The sequence below is a fragment of the Periplaneta americana genome, chromosome 4, assembly GCF_040183065.1.
Source record: "Periplaneta americana isolate PAMFEO1 chromosome 4, P.americana_PAMFEO1_priV1, whole genome shotgun sequence".
In the NCBI taxonomy this organism is placed as follows: Eukaryota; Metazoa; Arthropoda; class Insecta; order Blattodea; family Blattidae; genus Periplaneta; species Periplaneta americana.
Window position 1 is genome coordinate 8,692,560 of NC_091120.1, and position 21,504 is coordinate 8,714,063.

Genomic DNA, 21,504 nt, shown 5'->3' on the forward strand with positions numbered 1-21,504 from the left:
CCAATGTGTGATGTGGTATTGTGCTCCGAGATGCTGACAACAAGGCTCATAGATGACTTGTTTTTCACGACACACCTCTTGTGGCTGTTGCTCATGCATCTCGAAACGGATTGTGGGGTCAAGAATGACACCCTTATCCTTCTGCCGATCAATTATGATGATATCAGCACGTCTAGTAGAGCCATCAGAAGAGACGCAACCAACCTCCTCATAAACCTCATAGGAAGCATTCTGACAGATTGAAGATGCGATGAGAGAACGAACCATATTATGTCTGTTAACACTTTTACACTTGACTTGTTGCTCTTGCGTACACTCACCATACTTGCGTCACTAACCTCTTGATTTTTTTTCTGTTCCTTTTCTTTTCTTCTGAACCTACAATCAGATCCTTTAAGATAACCAGACGCTCCTCTACACTAAAAACCAAATTGTTCACCTTAATTTTGTTCTTGATAAGTTGTCCATTCCTTCGTGCTGATTTAAGAAAAAGGATTAAAACTCTTCTTCTACTTCTCACTTCGTAGCTCCAGTCATTATCTATTCTGATCGTTGTGTTCCCTAGCATCCTTCTATTCTTCATAATCCTCTCCTTCGTAAATACGCTCTTAAATTTTACTAATATTGGCCTAACTTGTTCTGAATATTGTATTTGCTTCTTTCCTACTCTAAATGCTTCCTGTACTTGTCCATCGCTCACGTCCATACCAAAACACTCCCAACACACTCCATTCCTAATATCTTCTCATATGTATCGAGACTCTTTTCTCTCTCTCTCTCTTTTTCTTCTATTCCGAAAAATAACAAGTTTTTTCTCCTCTTCTCCTCCTCAAAATGATCCCATTTGTTTCTTAGAATTTCGTTTTCCAGTTGAATTTCTTCCATCTTCTTTCTTAGCTCTGCTACATTTATAATTTCTCTCTGTACACAGTGCACTACAAAATCAGCCTAAAAACACCTGCTTTAAGTTAAAGCAATGTGTATTGGGATTATATTAGCCTTCCTTCATAGGAGGAGTAGAGACTGAGACTACACTCACATTCTGCCAACTCTGCATCAGTCGCAAGTTCGAAATGGAAAAAAGATACGGAGATGATGATGATGATGAAAAAGGGAAGTGTAAATGAAGTGAAGTGTGTTAGTGAAATGATAGAGAAAAACGGGAGTAATCTTTGCAACGTCTTTGTCTACCACAAATTCCGTCATGACCTGGCAAGAATCGAACCCAAGCAGCCTGGATGGAAGATCAGTGTGCTAGCAGTTGAGGCACAGACGCTCAAATGTTTTCATTTCTTTCTCTAGTAAATTGCAGGTAATTTCTTCACAAAATTTAAACAACTAAAGACAGTGAATATACAATTATTATCTTCAGTGTTACCATATAAAGGAACAATAATATACAGATAGTCACAGAAAGTCAATAGGTATTAACCATGTGAGTGAAATAATTAACTAAATGTTAATCCAAAACATCATAGTATTTTTTGTGTTTTGTTTAGGGACGTCATTGATGATCTTCAGCGTCTAATGACGTTCCTTTAAATATCTTCTGGTTGGTTTACTGTTGATTGTAAATTGTTCTTTGATTTATTTCTATTGCAAATAATTTCTGATTTTGTTATCCTGACTAATTTGCCGACTTGAAAATGTTAGAAAAAAAATAATAATCGGAAAATAACCTGTTAACCGATTATTTTTTATCGGTTAGCCTCCTTCACCTTAAATTAATTTTAAAATAACGGGTTATTTTCCAATAACCTCCCATCTCTACAACCTAGACATGAGTCACTCAGCGAAGTCACGTGGTTATCACCGAAGCCAGAAACACGCAACCATTGCGAAAGCATTAAAATGACGAACAACTTTCCACATAAAAAACGAGGACACGTAACGTATACTTTCATTCAACAGAAGAAACAAATGTTCAGCGTCCTATAATATTTAAGAGATAAAAATTCACAAGCCTCCATGGTTCAGGACACACGATTGTAGTGACCCAATTTTTATATCTTGCTGATTTATCTAATATAATATGCTGAACTATTTACGTAAAAAGGAAAGACACAAAAAACTACTTATAAGCCAATAATTGTATTTCTTTAAGCTTGAAACTATAAAAAAATAATATGACGTTCCTACTGAAACAATCGGAAAATAAACTTACATCACGTTCAATGATTGGACTAGTATAATGACCTATATCCCTATTGCCGTGTTTTTCATCTTACAGAAAGAGAGGAATGCCTTTAATTGAAACTCAAAACTAGAAAATTAATTAATGACAAAGGGTTCATAATGAAGTACAGCAATCACTTTCAAGGGAGGTTTAAACCAATGATGCAACAATATACATACATATGCTGCGATAATTCCGTAACTGGTTTCATCACGTGTGTTCATAATTTGGTGTCAGTAAATCTTCGTGTCTCAGATTATGATTGATTTATTTGCTATAACTTTTCTCAGAGTTTGTGTTGGAAGATACCACAATAGGCCTATAGTAACATTTTTTGTCATAAAAGGGAGCTACATAATTATGCTAATATTAATGTTCCGTTACTGTTTATTATTATTATTATTATTATTATTATTATTGAAAAAATTGAATAACTAATATTATCATTATTATTATTATTATTATCCCGAAAAAACAAAGTATATATATTATTATGTCTCATGACCAGAATTATTATTGTACGAAATGGAAATATAAAGATTTGAAATTTATCTTTTGAAGAGGTGGAAAAAATTCAAATATTTGGAGCAACAGTAACAAATATAAATGATACTCGGGAGAAAATTAAACGCAGATGGGAAATGCGTGTTATTATACAGCTGAACCTTTTATTATCCAGTCTGCTCTAAAAAAAATTGAAAGTTAGAATTTATAAAACAGTTAGGCTATAATACTGGACACATTATATTATTCACCCGACAATTAGGAACATTAAATCTAGACGTTTGAGATGGGCAGGGCATGTGGCACATATGGACGAATCCAGAAATGCATATAGTGTGTTAGTTGGGAGACCAGAGGGAAATAAACCTTTAGGGAGGCCAAGACGTAGATGGGAGGATAATATTAAAATAGATTTGAGGGAGGTGGGATATGATGATGGAGACTGGATTAATCTTGCACAGGATAGGGACCGATGGCAGGCTTATGTGAGGGCAGCAATGAACCTTCAGGTTCCTTAAAAGCTATTATTTGTAAGTTATATTACCAGTTGTTCTGTATGGTTGTAAAACTTGGACTCTCACTTTGAGAGAGGAACAGAGAATAAGGTGCTTAGGAAAATATTTGGGGCTAAGAGGGATGAAGTTACAGGAAAATGGAGAAAGTTACACAACACGGAATTGCACACACTGTATTCTTCACCTGACATAATTAGGAACATTAAATCTAGATGTTTGAGATGGGCAGGGCATGTAGCATGTATGGGCGAATCCAGAAATGCATACAGTGTATTAATTGGGAGACCAGAGGGAAAAAGATCTTTGGGGAAGCAGAGACGTAGATGGTAGGATAATTTAAAAATGGATTTGAGGGAAGTGAGATATGATGGTAGAGACTGGATTAATCTTGCTAAGGATATGGATCGATGACAAGCTTATGTGAGGGCAGCAATGAACCTCCGGGTTCCTTACAAGCTATTTGTAAATAAGTATTATTATTATTATTATTATTATTATTACTATTATTGCTGATAATGGTGGACATTATTAAGTTCCATATCATGGTTTTTCACACATACTTTAAATGGATGCTGTAATTTAATCAACACAGAAATGTCTCAATTGCTGGCTTATGGTCGTGGCAGTGATAAGATTACAGACGACCTGGTGTTTAGGAAGTGATATCCTGTTGCAGAGCTTGAAGTCATGTGATCTGAGTGACAGTACAACGTAAAAAGAATATACACACAATAAATTTCCATGTTTGGAAATAACGAATGAATCCAAATAATTATTTTCACCGGAAATAAAAATGTGGGTATAATAAAATAATTTAGAAGGAAAATAATAATTATTCTCGACATTTTAAACACAATTTCAACGTAAAACTAACATTTTTTTATGAATAAAGAATCCTATTCGTAATTAGTGATTATTGTTTCCTTCCCCATAGCATAACAAGTGATCTCGTATTGGTGATATGCCATTCCCATCTAACCTAACCTCCTGTACTCCCACAAAGTCTATTCTATATCTAGCTAGTTCTTTTGCTACTGTTCCCGTCCTGTTCTATAAACTAGCATTAAACATTAATAAAACTAACATAATTCAATTTAAAGCCACTTCAAATTTAATCTCTGAAACATTGGACACAACTATCAACAATATACCTCTACTAGAAACATCAACAACCAAATTTCTTGGCTTGTATATTAATAATACAATAAATTGGAAAAATCATATCAAAGAAATAAACCCAAACTTAGCTCAGCATGCTTCGCAATTAGGTCATTACAACAATTTCTAAACAGTAGTATCTTAAAGACAATATATTTTTGCCTCTTTTCATTCCATTATGTCCTACGGAATAATATTTTGGGGAAATTCTGCAGATACTAAATATATATTCTCATTACAAAAAAGAGCCATTAGAATAATACAGTAGTTGGAGCAAAGGCTAGAGAATCATATAGATTATTTTAAAAAAAATTAGAGATTCTAACCTTAACAAATCAATACATATACTCTACAATAAATTTCCTCTTATGTAATAAAGAAAATTTTCCAACTAACTCAGCCATACATAGTCTAAATACCCGCAGAAGGAATGATTTTCATACGCCATCATCAAATTTATCATGCTATCAAAGGGGAGTACGTTACATGGCGATAAAAATGTTCAATAGTCTTCCTGAAGACATTAAGAATCATAGCCAAAACCCTGCATTATTTAAGGTAAAACTAAAAAATTACTTAATATCTCACACTTTCTATTCTGTAGATGAATTCTTGACATTTCACAGTACTGTGTAAATATTATAATACTATTAAATGGTAAACATATTACATTGTATAAAATATTATTGTTATTAAGGTATTAATTCTGTACATATTTCATATTGCATTTTATTGTTAAACGTAAGAATTGGACATGTTCTTTATTCTATGCTATAAAGCAAATGTAAGAATATTATGGAACGAATAAATCTATCTATCTATCTATCTATCTATCTATCTATCTATCTATAAAGACTTATAACATTCCAAGTACTAAAGCTCATAATCTTATTCCTTTGCTGTGGTCGTGCCAAAGAATCATTCCCATTGCAAGGCTTATGTTGGGGTTTCGCAACAATCTTTTATTACAATGGTGGATTGTTAAGCTCTTCGTTCAACCTCCAAGCTGGAGATCCACCCCTTATTGGCTGTCTGCAACTGCTAATTCAATATATTCGCAGCTATCCTCTATATCTGGAGACTGTCTACTCTACCTGCAACCTGAGGATGTACCATGCCGTGGTGACAGGCAAACCTTTCATACTCTGTCAAAAATATTGTAATATGTAACATGAAGAGGAAGATTCGGTGAAGTTGAAACTTCTTAACAGGGAGTTGCAAATTAAGTGCGATAGTGGGAATGGAAAGTGAAGTATGGAATAAATTCGCATTGGTAACTACAGTTGAAGCCACCAATTTTATACAAGACAACAGAGGCCTCTTGATTGGTCACTGTCATCAAAGTTACATGAGAGTTTAGCTCAGAAACAGTTATTTCTCTCTACATTTTTGCAAGCTCTCAAGTTAGTCCTACAAATGTTGAGAACATCTTATTTAATATGGAGCCAATTGGCTAGTATATATCCACCGATTCATAGAGTCATTCAACCTTAAGAGCCAGCTGGCTAGTCTCTGAAATGGAGACAACTCATCCTACCTAAGGTATTTCCGTGGTTTTCCTAAGGCGTTAAGACAAATGTCGGGATGAGCCCTAAGAGAAATGGGCCACGGACCTATATGCCATTCCCCATAAGTTCCCCTTTTTTCTAACAAACAACTTAATGCCCTAGTTCAGAGTCTATAAACGTATGAAATATATGTGCAACATGACTCATGTAGTCGCAATGCGAAAGGACAGGGAACCTTCCAAATTGCAGATTCAGAATTCACGGCATCTCTCCTGGCGGTCTTCACCTGCCTTGTCATCGAACAACAGATGACAGAGTCTTCTCGACTCCTCCTGCACTGAGAAATGACACAGTTCATTTCAATGTGCAGATCTACACCAGCCATCTCCTCCTCACCCCGTCCCGTGATCACTTGATCACATTTCCGTCCCCCTCACGTATGTGGTACCTAAGAGGTTACGTCTTCCCCTTAAAAATTTTCTAGAGCTCCTTCAGTGGAGCAGCGTAATCCGGAGTGAGACTAGTGGCCAACAGGCTTGGAGCTCACATATTTAGTTTCTTGCAGCCCCGAACCCCTTGCAAGGACGCGTTTTGCGTACCTTTTAAATTTGTCCTCCCAATTCACCTCTTTCAATTCAATTCAATTTAATACGGTTTGTTTGGGAAGAAAGTGAAATTATTAATTTCTCTGTTTACATGGCAAAAATTCTTAAATAGATTTACTTTATGTTATGACTAAGACTGGGTGTACATAGAATCAAACTCTGCGCGGCACGATGCTACATTTTGTCTGTTGGTACTTGTCTCTCATTGATTTCTTATTATGTGGTGCACACAGAATCAGAAGCGGCGCGGCGATTGCGAGCAGACATGAGGAGACACAGAGAGATGACATCAAATGACTGCTTGAAGTTCGTCGCGACGAGACTGTCTGATAGCAGCAGTGTTCTGCGCATGCGTTAGTAGTGGCTGTGATTGCACACTTTCACTATCTACAAAAATACTGTTGTTGTGTAGTGCACATTATTCATGATGGAGCTCGATGCAGATAAATAAGATGTTTAGTACAGGAAATATACGTTCTGTACAATCTTTGAAACAATATCATGACAATAATGTGGTTTCTAAAAATATGCGAGTAAATTGCAAAAGAGATGAAAGCACCAGGTGAATAATAATTGATAATAATAATAATTTGTAGTAGGCCTACTTCTCTGCTCTATACTATCACTCATTATTGATTTAATAAGATATTATTTTTGTTTTTTGTGAGTTGTGAAGTATCATCATCATCATCATCCTGTCAAGTACTAGTCCCAAAAGAACTGTTACGGCCTGAAAAAGCGATTTTCTTGCCATCTTTTCATAGGTCGACCGAGTGACCGTTTCCCATTTGGACGATACTTCATTATTGCCTTAGGGATCCTGGATGAAACCATTCTTGAGACGTGTTCCCTCCAGTTTAACTGATATCTGGAGATATAGTCCAGTATTGATGATACATTAAGTTCTTGAAGGATATCTTCGTTTTTCTTTCGATCCCGTTTAGTGTAGCCAGCTGTTCGGCGCATGAATCTCATCTCGCAAGCTGTTAGTCTGCTTTCATCTTTTGTCCTTATAGTCCACACTTCACTCCCATAACATAGGACCGGTCGAGCTATTATTTGATAAAGACGAGTACGAGTTGATTTTTGTACTAATGAAGGTTTCAAAACTGTATTAATGATGCCCATTGATTTGTTGAATTTTACAATTTTCTGTGAGGGTGTAAGGGGTAGTGATGCGTCTCCTATAGCCTTTCCTACCCAATTCCCAACCTCAACCTGCCCGTGGTACACCCTGCTTTTAACAGATGAGGATCTGGGGACAGAGTCACAGCGGTATAACTGTTTCATCTAAAATGGAGGAAATGCCATTTGCATATGTGCTGGCCTATCACAGCCTGACGGTGTCCCTCAGCGGCACATGAGGGAAAGGTCGGTGGATCTAAATAACATCTATTTAGTCCTCCCGGCTAGGTCCGAAGGACCCGTTGACCAACGACAGGTGCGGTCCCCCTTGCATAATGGGGGTTTACGTCGGGTGATGTAACTGCCACATTGTAAAAACTGGTGCCCGTTAAGAAAACAGTTACATGAAAGCCACATACATGAGTATGAGTCCTAACGATAAAGTATTGGAAAGCACGACTGCTAATGGCTTCATTGCCAGATGCAAGGCACTAGACAACAACAACAACAACAACAACAATTTTCTGTGATAAATCCAAATTTTCAACAAAAGAAAGTTTATATCACAAATAATTAAACTCATTAACTCTTTCCAAAATTGTGTTATTTAAACAAATTTTGCTTGGTATTGGTATTTACCACAAAAGGCCATTATTTCTGTTTTGTTAATGGATATTTCCATTAAATATTTTTGAGCTATTAAATTTAAATTATGTATTGACCATTGCAAATCACCTTCTGATGTTGCTAGTAAAACAAGATCATCTGCAAAAGTTATTACATTTAATTTTAAATTTCTGTTAATAGTGATATATCCGTGTTTTGTTTCTCTAAAATCTTTCATAATGGGTGAAGTAAGTTAGTCATAAACATACAAAATGACATTTGTGCAGTACATTAGTAGTATTTAATTTTAAGATGCTTTCAAGCCTATAGATTTTTAGGCATATTAGGCATCCTTCGGAAATAGTAACCAAATACAATAGAATTTATTATATAAACAATCCTCTTTCATTGACTTCATTTTCTAGCCTAGGCCAATTTTCCAAACCCACACAGCCAGCTAATCAGTTGTCGCGAGCAGGCCATGTGAAGCTGTCGTGAGATGTTGTAAAGCAAAATGTCACGTCGCGTCTGATTCTGTGTGCACCCGACCTACTGTCCGTTACTCAGGAGAAGACGAGCGGAAAGAATGTGACCTTCTTGACTATCGCTGCTGATTATTATAAACATCTTACAGATAAGCATCCCAGTAGCCAGGTTATTACTCGTGCAGGAAACATGAGTAACAATGCGTATGGAAATTAAAGCTAAGTTGAACAGAAGGAGACCTAATGTTTCCGCTTACTGCAGTACAAATATTGCACGTGTTGTCATACGTTATCTGTTCACATCCCTTCCTCCTCAGTCTGCTCTCGTCTTCTCCTGAGTCACCGACAGTAAGTAAAGTATACCTCAAAGATAACGGTAAACATGATGTTGTAAATAATTTTTTGTTACAGAACTGACCATATGATTACAAACACATTTCTAAAATTTTATTGCCTACAGCAAGTGATATATGTACTACAAAACTTTTTCTTAGTGTCATAACTGTGTATAGTTTTCTAGACTTAATTCATGACTTCATTCACCTTTTGTGCTGTCAATATGAGATTTGCATTAATTTCTATTACATTATCACTGTATCAGATCGTTGGAGCTTATCTGTCAAGGTACCTACTACTCGTTATGCTTGGGTATGGTCACTTTTTCTCCCGCCTCTAACTTGTAATCCATTCTATGCTATTGAAACATTAATTCAAGCTTATGTAATACCTACAGTATAGTAGGCTACAGCATATGTACGTCGGCTTGTTTCATGCATTTGTAACAGCGGTGGCTCCTGCATATTTCTTAAGAGGAGGAAAGAAATTAACAGCACTAAATGACACCTTCTTGAATGAAACATGCTACAAATTAGCCTACATGCATACATGTAAGACCAGGTAGTGTTGGGGTTGACCTTCCCTTCTGTATAGCAATAATCTGTTCTTGTAAACTGAGTTTCCTAAATTGTCCAAAATATATTATGATTTCACTTCCATTCATTGTTGAATAATTGCACAAATTAACAATTACAAGGAAATTCACAACCTCGCAGCATTTTTCGAGGACACTACAGCATCACACGTGTTGGAAGAGACCAGCTACTAACTCGTAACCGGAACTGTTTTATGGAAATGGAAATGGGAATGGGAAATAATCAGAGGAAAGCGAGAACACTGCACCCACCCACGCGGTCTGTGTTGCCACATGTACATTTTACAAGTTCAGTATCACATGCTTTTGAAGAATGTCAGTTCTTGTAAAGTCATACTATCATTATTGTTCAAAGCTGCTGGTGGCCGATTAATTTTTTATGTTAAAAATGATGTAGTTTGGAGTACCTACTTTCAGTTTCAAATATATTTGTGCAAAACTGACAACTTGGCTGTTGCCCTGTCTAGTAAACAATGAATAAAAGTGAATTTCAGGGGCCAACTACGTAGAACTACTTCCTCTTTGTTTTACATAAACCCGACTTTAACTTTCAAATATCCACGAAAGTTTCAAAGCATGAATAGTAGCCTATATAAAGTGCAATGAATAATATTTTTGATTTATAATTTAAAAAAAAAATTTACATGGTGTCTTTCATACCTTTGCGTTAAAACTGTTTTTGCTGTGTCTCCTCCTAGATGTGTTTTAGTCTGGTTGAATGCAACATCGTTAGGTGGCAGCGGTAGCGAGCTTGCTGCACGACCAGTCGGTTTCTATTTCCCGGCCATGACTGATTCAGAGGAGGATCTCCTCCCTCTCCGTTCATTTACTTGCTTTAAAACTCTGCTTCTTTCTCTGGCCGCTAATGCGCTGTTGTCTTTGTGTGTTAACTGCAGTAGAGGAGGAATGGAGTGCCTTTCCTCTACACAGACAATCTCGCATCTTTCTCACAGTTTTCTACAGCACATGAGCGCGCATCGTTTGAAACTCGATCAACCGAGTTTTTCTTATAGCTGTGAACTTAAAAATGATCGAATCTTCCTCGAATTTCAAGGCACATATTTTATTTGGTATTTACTTTCAAAAGAAGAAAATGTGAGGAGAACGTTCCTCCCTTCCCTCCCCCGAGGAACCGCCACTGATTTGTAATCCAGTAAATTTTACAACAAGGTGATGCACTTTCACCTTTGGTCTTCAATGCTCTAATTTAATACGTGATTAGGAAAATATTCAGAGTTTGGACTTAAAAGGAGTACATACTCATATCAGCTATCTGCTTATTCCAATAAGACTAGGCCTATTACACTAGTAAAACATACATAAAGACAAAATAAGAAAATTGATTGGCAGAAGCCTAATTTTACTAAAAATGCACCATATGACCAGAATGCATTATAAAATGAGAAAACACAAATTTTAATGTCTATAAACCTGGATTTAAATACTTAGCACATTTAAAAACCCGAGAACAAAATAAACTCTAATTACAAGTACAGTACGGACGGAAAAAGAGCAAAATAAATACACGAAAAGACTGGTATCACTTAACACCTAACTACCCATGCACAGCATCTCTATAATCTATAAATAATGCATAACTATTGTTCAAAGCAAGAGCCTGGAACGAATGAGCGCCTTATATTTTAAGGTGATGGGGTTGAACAAAACACACGTCCACTAATTTAGGAATACCGGTAATATGATAAAAATAAACAAATTTTCTGATACTAACCCCTGCAGGATTTTTAACGAAGTAACTTCCACTAGATCCTTGGTATATTCTCTCCGGGTAAATGCCACTGTCTATAGCCGCTTCCGCTTGCCGTACCAGATCAGAAAACAGGGGATCATCTGTAAAACATTCACATATTAAATCAAACTCGCACTGCATGATTATAACAAATGCACAAGCTCATCATATGATGATTAGTTCACCTCGTCTGCTATAGACAGACATAGTCAAATACTGTTTATGTACGGTGGCAAGCATGAAGTCAACCAGCTGTTAACACAAAACTCATACGGAATACACAAACAGAAACAGCAGCTATGTAAATATAGGCCACATGTGACAGCACAGTAAATTATACTTATCGCTTTTCTTATCACTGACGTTACCTTACAGCTACCTAATTGACAACTGCAAACCACTATACTGAAGCTTACCTGGGAAGTTGTTGAACGTGACATCCGATTCCATCCGCCCTAAGAGCGGTTGGTTTTCACGATTAACTCTTGGGGAATCTATGGTGCCTCCGTTATTAGAACCAGGCGCAAAGGCCACTTCTGGAAGCAATGAAACTTCGTCTGACACACCAGAAGAAGAAAGAGAAGCAACTGAATTTGTTCGTGATTTATCTTCCGTTATCAGTTGACCTTTCAGATGCGTTTGCTCTTCGGTCATTGAGGTAACCCAATGAACCTGGAAAATGTTTATTGGTAGTGATTACGGAACTTCTAATGATGCTACTATTAACTACAAAATAACACTTAATCACAACAGAACCAGCTGTATGGACCGTCAGCCATTACGGGCAGTATGAACCATCAGTCACATGGTTCACATCTATACATTTGAAAGAAAGATGGCACCACCAAAGGTCAAGCAAATAAAATTAACTCATTACGCGCACCTACCGCATCATATTCAAAGCTACAATGTTTTATATTGACTCGATTTATATGTACAATAATATGTAAATGAAAATGAAAACAGATTTAGCTTACTTTCTCCGGTAGTTCTGAGCACACGATACACTAAATTATAGCTCATGGATAGACAGCGGTATAATATTAACGAAACATAAATTCCGCGTATAGGAAATGTATTGTTTAACAGGTTATGACTAAATAGCGACAGGAAACTTAAAGAAAATGGCTGTTTCTGATCTATTTACGAGCAAGGAAGACGTGGAAAAAATGACGTTTCAGCAGACAACATTCAATGCCTCATTACACAGACTTCGCGGTAGATGTCAGCACAATTGAAATAGTCAACACGGAAAAGTACTGCCAACTTTTCAGAATTCAGGTACATCGCTACCAACCCAATTCGTTTTGGATTCTATATTGTACGCTCACTCACAAACAAATCATTGATGCTTACGTCACTCTTGCTTTTCCATTTGAAGACTATAATTATGTAATATTGACACTGTTACCCACATAAACGAGTAGTATAATGTATACACTAAACAATCAATTGCCTACAGACCAAACATTTTTTTCAATTATGCGTTTATGCCGAGCTTGTCATAATCTATAGGTACCTCCGTTCTCTACAAACCTGTAATTTTATTATTAATTTCTACATATCTTTAATTTAATTAACTTATACTTTCTTCCTTTTACTCTACTTAGGCCTACATACTCTCTTACTTAGGAAAAAAAAAAGTCCCCCCCCCTTCTTCTTTGTCTTTTTTCTTTTGTGTGGAGGAGGGACCCGAAGGCTTGCACTACAGCCTGAGGCTTATTGTGCTTGCCACTCCTATTCTGTGTATGATTGAGTAGCCGAATGGCCACGGTCATGTACAATTACAGCACGTTGCACCTTGAACTTAACATGGCCTATTGTACGGATGATGGCAAAATGAGTCCGAGAATCAATGCCAAAAGTTACCCAACAATTCTGCTTCAATATGTTGAGGGAAAAGAAATATTGTACCTGCTACCATTTCACTGTACCGTATGTCCTAACAGGACAAGGTCTCTGAAAGACTACAGCAAAGAATAACAGCACAATAATTATACAATCTGCACATTGCTCATTATTAATAGGTTGAGGAAAACCCTGGAAAAAAACCCCAACCAGGTAACTTGTACCAACCAGGATTTGAACCCTGGCCTTCTCGTTTCACGGTCAGATGCGCCGTTACTCCACAGCGGTGATATCTGTCTGTCTGTCTGTCTGTCCCCCTCCCCCCCCCCCACTCTTTCTCCGTAACTTTTATAGGACATAAAATAACAAAGTCCAATCATTGTGAAAAGTAGGCCCTACAATCCTACATAAGCCCCTGTATAGCTACCTATCAGGAATAGAATCTAAAACTAATACTGAATTTCATAGCCACATGCTGAACAGTGTAAATGATTGTATTGCATTGTATTTATTCATTCCCTGTACAATTTATTGCAGATTATAGGTTCGTCATTAGATACAAACGCAAAAATACACACACAGACACACATACACACAAATAAGATTTCTAGTATGAATTTAATTGATTTCTAGTATGAATTTAATTTTAACACTCTTAAGTTTTCCAAAGAATAGTAAAACTACCAAAGACACAATAAATAACAAGATATATAATACATTTTCCGTTTACAAGACATTAAATAAATAAATTAACTGAGATTAGGTAAAAACAAGATAGTCCTACATTATTATTAATATTGTTTGGAGAAAAAATTATGTGCAACAGTAATGAAGGTAGGTATTTTGCTTTATAGCTTTAATGCAAGAAATCAGTGATTTTGAACGGCATGGACTGGAGCAGAATAGTTTTTACCCTGGTTTTGAAACCTTCATAATTTAAATGTTTAATATCCCCAGGTATCTTGTTATATAATGAGATACCTGTATGAGAAGTACTGTTTAGACTTTTGGTAATAGTACAACAGTTTATATGCAAGTTGTTGGCAGTTCTTGTGTTATGGTTGTGAGTTTCAGAGTTCCTTTTAAGATAGTTAAGATTCTTATGTATAAAGCAAACAGTTTCTAGGATGTAGATGCAGGGGAGTGGTAAAATATTTAATTCTTGAAAAATTTCTTTGCTTGAAGTGCATATAGGAACTTGTTTTATTATTTTTATTGTTTTCTTTTGAAGTTTAAAGTAGAGTAAAAGTTGATGTAGTGCTTTATTGTTATAAAGTAGGATCTGACATTATTTTTTTCTACTATCCATTCCCTAGGACATGTTACAATCTTTCTTCTCTTCTATACAGTGGACAATTAATAGGCTTTTTAGGATTGGTACCTACCTTGCAAATAACGTTCCAGCATAGACAGTACTAATTTAACCCCAAAATAGTTCTAAAAGTATTTACTTGGTAAAATCATGTGACTAAAAAACTGCATATTTTCTCTTAATATGAACATCAGAAAAAAAGAAGACTGAATACTGATAAGCTGCAATGAATGATTAGGAAATAGCCTTCAGTATAGGAATTATCACAATAGGCGTGTGAACAAAAATATGTCTGTTTTCATTCCTGAAACATACGGTATGATTGTTTCAGCTATTCATTAATTCTACAGAGTTCTCACATACTTTAGTTACAAAGAGAAAGACACCAGTAGGTTCTTCACTGAACAAAATAAATTTGTCTTCTGAGCGTCCATATACACTTACTTCAGATCATTTTCACTTCTTTCTTTACGAAATATATAAAGCATTAATGCTTGGAATTTTCTTTCTTAAGCAGAAGGTAAATTTTTACGTTACTAAAATTATATTAGTATGGGAGAAATGTACGAAACTTTCAAGTAAGTGAAAGAAGAAATTTTTACCAATTTTATCTTATCTACCTAAAAGATTATATTATTAAAATATAAAGCGTATGTTATTCAGAATTTAGAAATTAAAGTGATATCTTTGGTCTGTCATTTACAGAATAGAAAATGTTTAATTCACAAATTACTCGTACATTAAACTCCAGATTTTTCAGCATTGTCTCATTTACTAATAGTAGATAGTTGAAAATACTATTCTTCCTCTGAAAAAATCTTCACTTAGTGATCTACTGATTATTTTCAGTACATCTGAGAAGTGCCAGTAAACTTAATGGAAAGAAATAAGAACTCTATAGCTTAGACTTCTTCTATTTCCATTTACATGCATTTTATCAGAACTTTGAGGAGATTTCAGAGTTGAAAACACCAAAACTGGCAAGTAACATTAATTCTTTGTACATTTTCAATAGGTACAAAGAAATAATACGTTTATATAATCACCCTTCTTACGCTAAACAGCATGCACGTCTTTTAGTGTAGATACAATTCATATTACCGCATCAATATATTTAAACATTAGGTTATACTTTCAGTGGGCAAAAATCTATTTTTCATATTGAATTCAGTGTTTTCATATTTTTGACTCCAAAGTTTTCGACTAGGTATCTAAATCTAGAACCACTCTTTCCCATAATTTATTCACAATTATCTTAACAATCTAACTTTAGGTCTACTTACCTTCATTCATAAAGGAGCATATTTTATAAAGCGATCAGATCAGATAAAATTTAGAAACTACTTGTAACAACATTGTTTAACAGAAAACTGTGTAACATCTTCAGAGATTTCAACCCACAGAAATTTAAACTACATTCTAGTGAATATTAGGATTAGTTATCTGCTTAGGTTATAATATAGTATACATTTCATGAAACTTGTGAATTGAAATATAAGATTGTATTTTAGTATTTAATTTCATCTCATTGCATTTCATTCATTCATGTGTATAAATTATAAAACTTTGTAGAGATTTGTAAATTGTGTTAATTTCATAATAGAAATGTAAGATTAATTCAATAGGAGAATTCATTAATCAATATCATATTATTATTATTATTATTATTATTATTATTATTATTATTATTATTATTATTATTATTATGTATTTATAACCCTAACATCTCAGGTAAAATAGGGTTCTCTGTAAAATTGGAGTATAATAAATAGGCTAGATCAGATCAGATCTGTTGAACTTATATAGGCTAAGTACGGTAATATGCTTAATGAGAGGAACTTTGCATGACTGAATACATACCGGTAGTAAGTTACATAAGTTGAACCTTTGTTTCCATTTCCAGTTTGATTAATGTCATCAGAAAAAGTAAATCACATTTTTAATAGGAAATTTGCTATTAAATTGTGCTTTTTATTGTCAGAAATATACAAATCACTGCAACATAAAAATGTATTTCAGTTAATTAATTAAAATAATACACGTTACTGACTTTCATTATAAATCCTCCTTGTCTACAAGTTCTTGTACTAACTCAGCCATCTTTCTCTGACAGAGTTCACTTGAAGTGTTGACTGGCAAAGTGTTGTTAGTGCCTGCTTCAAGGTGTTTTGTGGAATCAGAAGCCACGTAGAGGTCAGGCGCCTGATCTGAATCACACACTGATATGGGAATCATGTCCAGAGCCAAACCTAACCCATATTGGCCACAGCGATGGATATCTTCTTGTATCCTAACATCGAAAACAAATTATTATTTATTAATTTTTTAGAGTTTTAATTATACGGTGATTTTTATTTTGTTCTAGTGTTTGTCTATTAGTAATTCTGTGACCGGGAGGAAAAAGGTCTTAAGTCAATTTTTTGTGAAAATGAGATTTTTATATATTCTGAAAGCGAAAACAATTCTCTACAATCTGGTAAAACGGTTAAAGTCAAATAAGACTCCTGACTAGATTTATAGAGCATTACCAAATGTCCTAAATACTTTTTGAATCGAGCACACATAGAATAAAGGACTTAAGAATATTTAATACTTTATTCCTTACAAATCATCACATGTTTACTTTCCATGCTTCCCTATTAAAAAGGTCTAACTTGTATTTTAGCCATTTTATCACATACTGATGCCCTTTCGTTTTAAAACTTCAAGCACCAGGTAAACAGTCCTATAATTATTGTTCAAGACCCATTTTGCATTCCTAATAATTTACATTTCTCATTTATTTTGACATGAAAAAGGTCTTATGTTCTAGTCTTAAAAGGGCTTAAGTGCGGCTATTTTTGGAAATAATCAAGAAAATTGTTAAATGAGCAACATTACCTATTTTAGAAGAAATATAAACAAATAATATCCAGGAAAATACCTCTTAATTAAAAATAGAACTCTACAATTGACACCCATTTCAATCTTTCTACTGATCTCCTGAAAAGTATAAAATTTTTACTTAAGACCTTTTTCCTCCTGGCCACAGAATTAATTCCGGTACAGTACCTACATTTATGATTTTACATATAGTTAGAATTACATTAAACAGTACTACATATATTCATATATGAGGCCTCGCCATCCTCATTGAATAATCATTGAATAACGAATTTTTCACAAATTAATAAACAGTACAATTAGGTTTATCCTATATAAAACATAATGTGATGTGTGTAGTTAGGCATGCTGGTATATTACAACTCCTTAATCGTCAAAAACAAAAAAAGACCTTTTTACATCATCATCATCATCATCATCATCATACTGTCCATCCATAAACTACAAAAGAAGTAAATTAAAATCATCAGCACCAGTTGCAGAAGACACAGCCCTGCAGTATATATTGACTACACCCCAACTCTGGCTACTAGCAACAGGCATCTATAATGAACACTGATCAAAATACCCCTCATTTCTCATGAAAAACACCAACTGAATAGACTACAGTGGACTATAGTGGACTTTATGTTGTCAGCAAACAGCTGGATACATTAAGAAGATTGATCGTCGTTATCATCATCATCATCATCATCATCATCATCATCATCATCATCATCATCATCATCATCATCATCATCATCATCATCATCATCATCAATAATTTAGAGCATGCCTTGCACTAATTCAATAATGGTCAATTCAAAGGCCCACGGGGAAATTCACCTTTTGGAGTACATATCTAGCCACACATTCATATCTAATTTAGATTAGATTTTATATTTGACATTTTTGTGTGTGTGTGTGTGTGTGTGTGTGTGTGTGCTCTTGCTTGCGTGTGTAGCATCAGCCATTCATGCATATAATATGTCATCATCATTATTATTATTATTATTATTATTATTATTATTATTATTATTATTATTTCGGAATATGTATGATAAGACTTTGTGTTAAAAATTGTGTAATCAAGATGTATTATTATTATTATTATTATTATTATTATTATTATTAACATCATTATTACTACTACTATTATTATTATTATTATTATTATTATTATTATTATTATTATTATTATTATTATTATTATTATTATTATTATTATTAAATTGGAGAGAAAACCTTAGAATTGAAGAGCATCCTCAATTAATAGATAAAAATATTAAATTTCTTTGTAGGCTTATTTACATCAATACTTAAAACCTTGCATGAAATTATGTTTAATAATCTTTTACATAGGTATTTGAAAATGATCTATCATACAAGTGTAGTTACTTACCTACTCATTGTTATATAAATATTTAAAAGTTTGTATATTATCTGAGTACATAGGAATGCCATTTAGTTAGTTCGTTCAAATAAATTATATGTATTTAGGTATGTATGTATTTATTTACACTGCAAGTGGGCAAGCACCCGGTGGCAGGTATTTATGTTTTCTTATGAGCATTTATGGAACTACTCAGAATTGGAAAAATTCCTGATTTTAAGAAACTCTGAGAAGTGGATGATACGTATATCAATTAAGTTATTTCAGCAAGAGATTAAAAGGCTACGGTATCTGTAATATTTGTGTCTGAAACGACACAAGTGTCTGAAGAATGGTTGGTACAGTATTTTCTATACAACAGTTTTGTGTCTATCTCTGCAAATGAAATGAGATGGTCAATCACTAAATCTACATATCGTACCATAAACTATTTAATAATATTGTCCTAATGCACATTGGTATCAATACAGTATATGTCAATAAATGCATAGTTTAATAACGAGAACAGATTGTGAATTTAGGGGTACTTACTGTAAGGTTACCAGATTTTTTTCACAATTTTCAGGAACAGATATCGGTATATATGAACAAACTACTTTTAACTTTTCTGTTACTTTGTCATTCACTTCTATTGTTTTTGCACACCTTAAAGATTAAAATGCTCATTCTATTTATATACAATCATTACTTCCAGGAAGACAATAAGATATTTCAATCAATTTCTGGGGTTGTGCAAAGAAAATTATGTTTTTGGGGGGGGGGGGGGAGAAATCACTTCATTTTGAGCAAAGATCAGCATTTTTTTCATTCCATTTTGCTATTTTCTCTGAAGTGACATTTCTTCAAGCAAGAAATCTTATAAAATAAATTAATTCATCCAGGTTAAGTCTATCTAAAATAGAAAAAAAAAAAAACATAATGGACTGTCTCTTCAAATTTTTCTAGTTGGAAAGATAGCTTAGCAATATACATTTCGTAGATATCTTATCTTGTGAATTAATACCCCAGGAATTTCATAAAATTATAATAATTAACACTTAAAATTCGAGGATTTCTGGGCACATTCCGGGGACGAAATTTGTTCGGAGACAAAAAGAAAAATTCGGAGACTGTCCCTGGGAAACAGGGATGTCTGGTAATCTTAACTTACTGGTACTTAAGTAAATTGTGCCAATAATTGTCAGGGGAGTACAATAATTATATTTTTAATAGTGCATGTAGAAATATTTCGAGGAAATACTTTAAGAAACTGTGTACCCTCTCAAGCAATGATCTAAGCTATGGAAGAGAGTTATCAAACATAAATGTTGTACACGCCCATATTTGATATAATTCTGTTACAGAAAATTAAAGGATACGTTACGTATTTAACAGTTAAGATAATATATTTGTACAGAAAATAAATTTGATCATAAATGTCAGTTTATAAGATACCAGTACAGGTATTATAATAGTTTACAATTAGGACAAATTAAATAAACCTTTTAAAATTCTTTGGAGATCTATGTAACTTAAACATGTTTTGACAAATGCGTTGGTATGTTTTAATATTCATCTTTGACTTTTCAAAGTAAAGAAATAGGCCTAAGAAATGTTTTGAACCCTTCCTGCCAATATATCAGTAATGAAACAAAGAAAGATCAACATAGCCTACATTCTCAGATATAACCACAGTCAAGTATATACAGTCGCGAAGCTCAATACGTAGTAAATATGCAAACATTAGATAGTTGCTCACCACTAGGATCGCTAATATCGCCTCATTACAGGCAATGCAAAATAATACCGTCACAGTCTATTGTTTCTAGCAGCCTCAAAACTCAAGCTTCGTGACTGTATATAGTACACTGTGATATAGCTTTAATATAAGCTAACTGAACACTGGACAATTCACAATGCTCTTTGATGTTCTCAATTCTGATTCCTGTTGAAATGAAAGAAGCAAGTTATGAAAAATGGAAGCAGAAATACTTAAAAAAATTGTCAACATACATTTTCCATAAACAATCAGGATTTAATATGTCGGATTCAATATCTGCAGTCCCTTCTGTGAGTTCTTTCAATGCTCTGACGAGAGTGGAGTGGTAATCAGATAACAGACCAGACATGTGTTTCAGGCGCATTTCTCTTGAAGTGCAACAATAAAGAAGGTTTACTATGTCGAGTGCTGGAGACCCATAGCGAGCGAGCTGGAAATCTACCAAACACACCTGAAAAATATCAAAATATTCACTGCATATATAATTGTTACTTTTTCAACAAAAGCATACTAGTACTTACTTACTTACTGGCTTTTAAAGAACCCGGAGGTTCATTGCCACCCTCACATAAGCCCGCCATCGCTCCCTATCCTGTGCAAGATTAATCCAGTCACTATCATCATATCCCACCTCCCTCAAATCCATTTTAATATTATCTTCCCATTTACGTCTCGGCCTCCCTAAAGGTCTTTTTCCCTCCGGCCTCCCAACTAACACTCTATATGCATTTCTGGATTCGCTCATACGTGCTACATGCCCTGCCCATCTCAAACGTCTGGATTTAATGTTCCTAATTATGTCAGGTGAAGAATACAATGCGTGCAGTTCTGTGTTGTGTAACTTTCTCCATTTTCCTGTAACTTCATCCCTCTTAGCCCCAAATATTTTCCTAAGCACCTTATTCTCAAACACCCTTATCCTATGTTCCTCTCTCAAAGTGAGAGTCCAAGTTTCACAACCATACAG

The 21,504-nt window shown here is 34.5% G+C and overlaps 2 protein-coding genes across 4 annotated transcripts in view; both read right to left on the bottom strand.

Annotated features, from left to right (window-relative positions):
* Positions 1–12,566, bottom strand: part of Pi4KIIalpha (phosphatidylinositol 4-kinase II alpha) — a 53,688-nt gene extending 41,122 nt beyond the window's left edge. Inside the window, exons 1-3 of one of the 2 annotated variants that reach the window (XM_069822817.1) lie at positions 12,341–12,566; positions 11,780–12,035; positions 11,346–11,464 (exon numbers count right to left, since the gene is read on the bottom strand). In XM_069822817.1, the coding sequence (XP_069678918.1) occupies positions 11,346–11,464; positions 11,780–12,017 (357 nt within the window). In that variant the 5' untranslated portion in view covers positions 12,018–12,035; positions 12,341–12,566. Of the gene's footprint in view, positions 1–11,345; positions 11,465–11,779; positions 12,251–12,340 lie in introns of those variants that run through there. The other variant, XM_069822818.1, reaches the window with a different exon arrangement.
* A 3,708-nt stretch (positions 12,567–16,274) lies between these two features.
* LOC138697516 (uncharacterized) overlaps positions 16,275–21,504 on the bottom strand; it is a 54,740-nt gene continuing 49,510 nt past the window's right edge. For both annotated transcript variants that reach the window (XM_069822820.1, XM_069822819.1), the window contains exons 5-6: positions 20,771–20,988; positions 16,275–16,813 (exon numbers count right to left, since the gene is read on the bottom strand). In XM_069822820.1, coding sequence (XP_069678921.1) covers positions 16,579–16,813; positions 20,771–20,988 — 453 coding nt within the window. In that variant the 3' untranslated portion in view covers positions 16,275–16,578. The remainder of the gene's footprint in view (positions 16,814–20,770; positions 20,989–21,504) is intronic.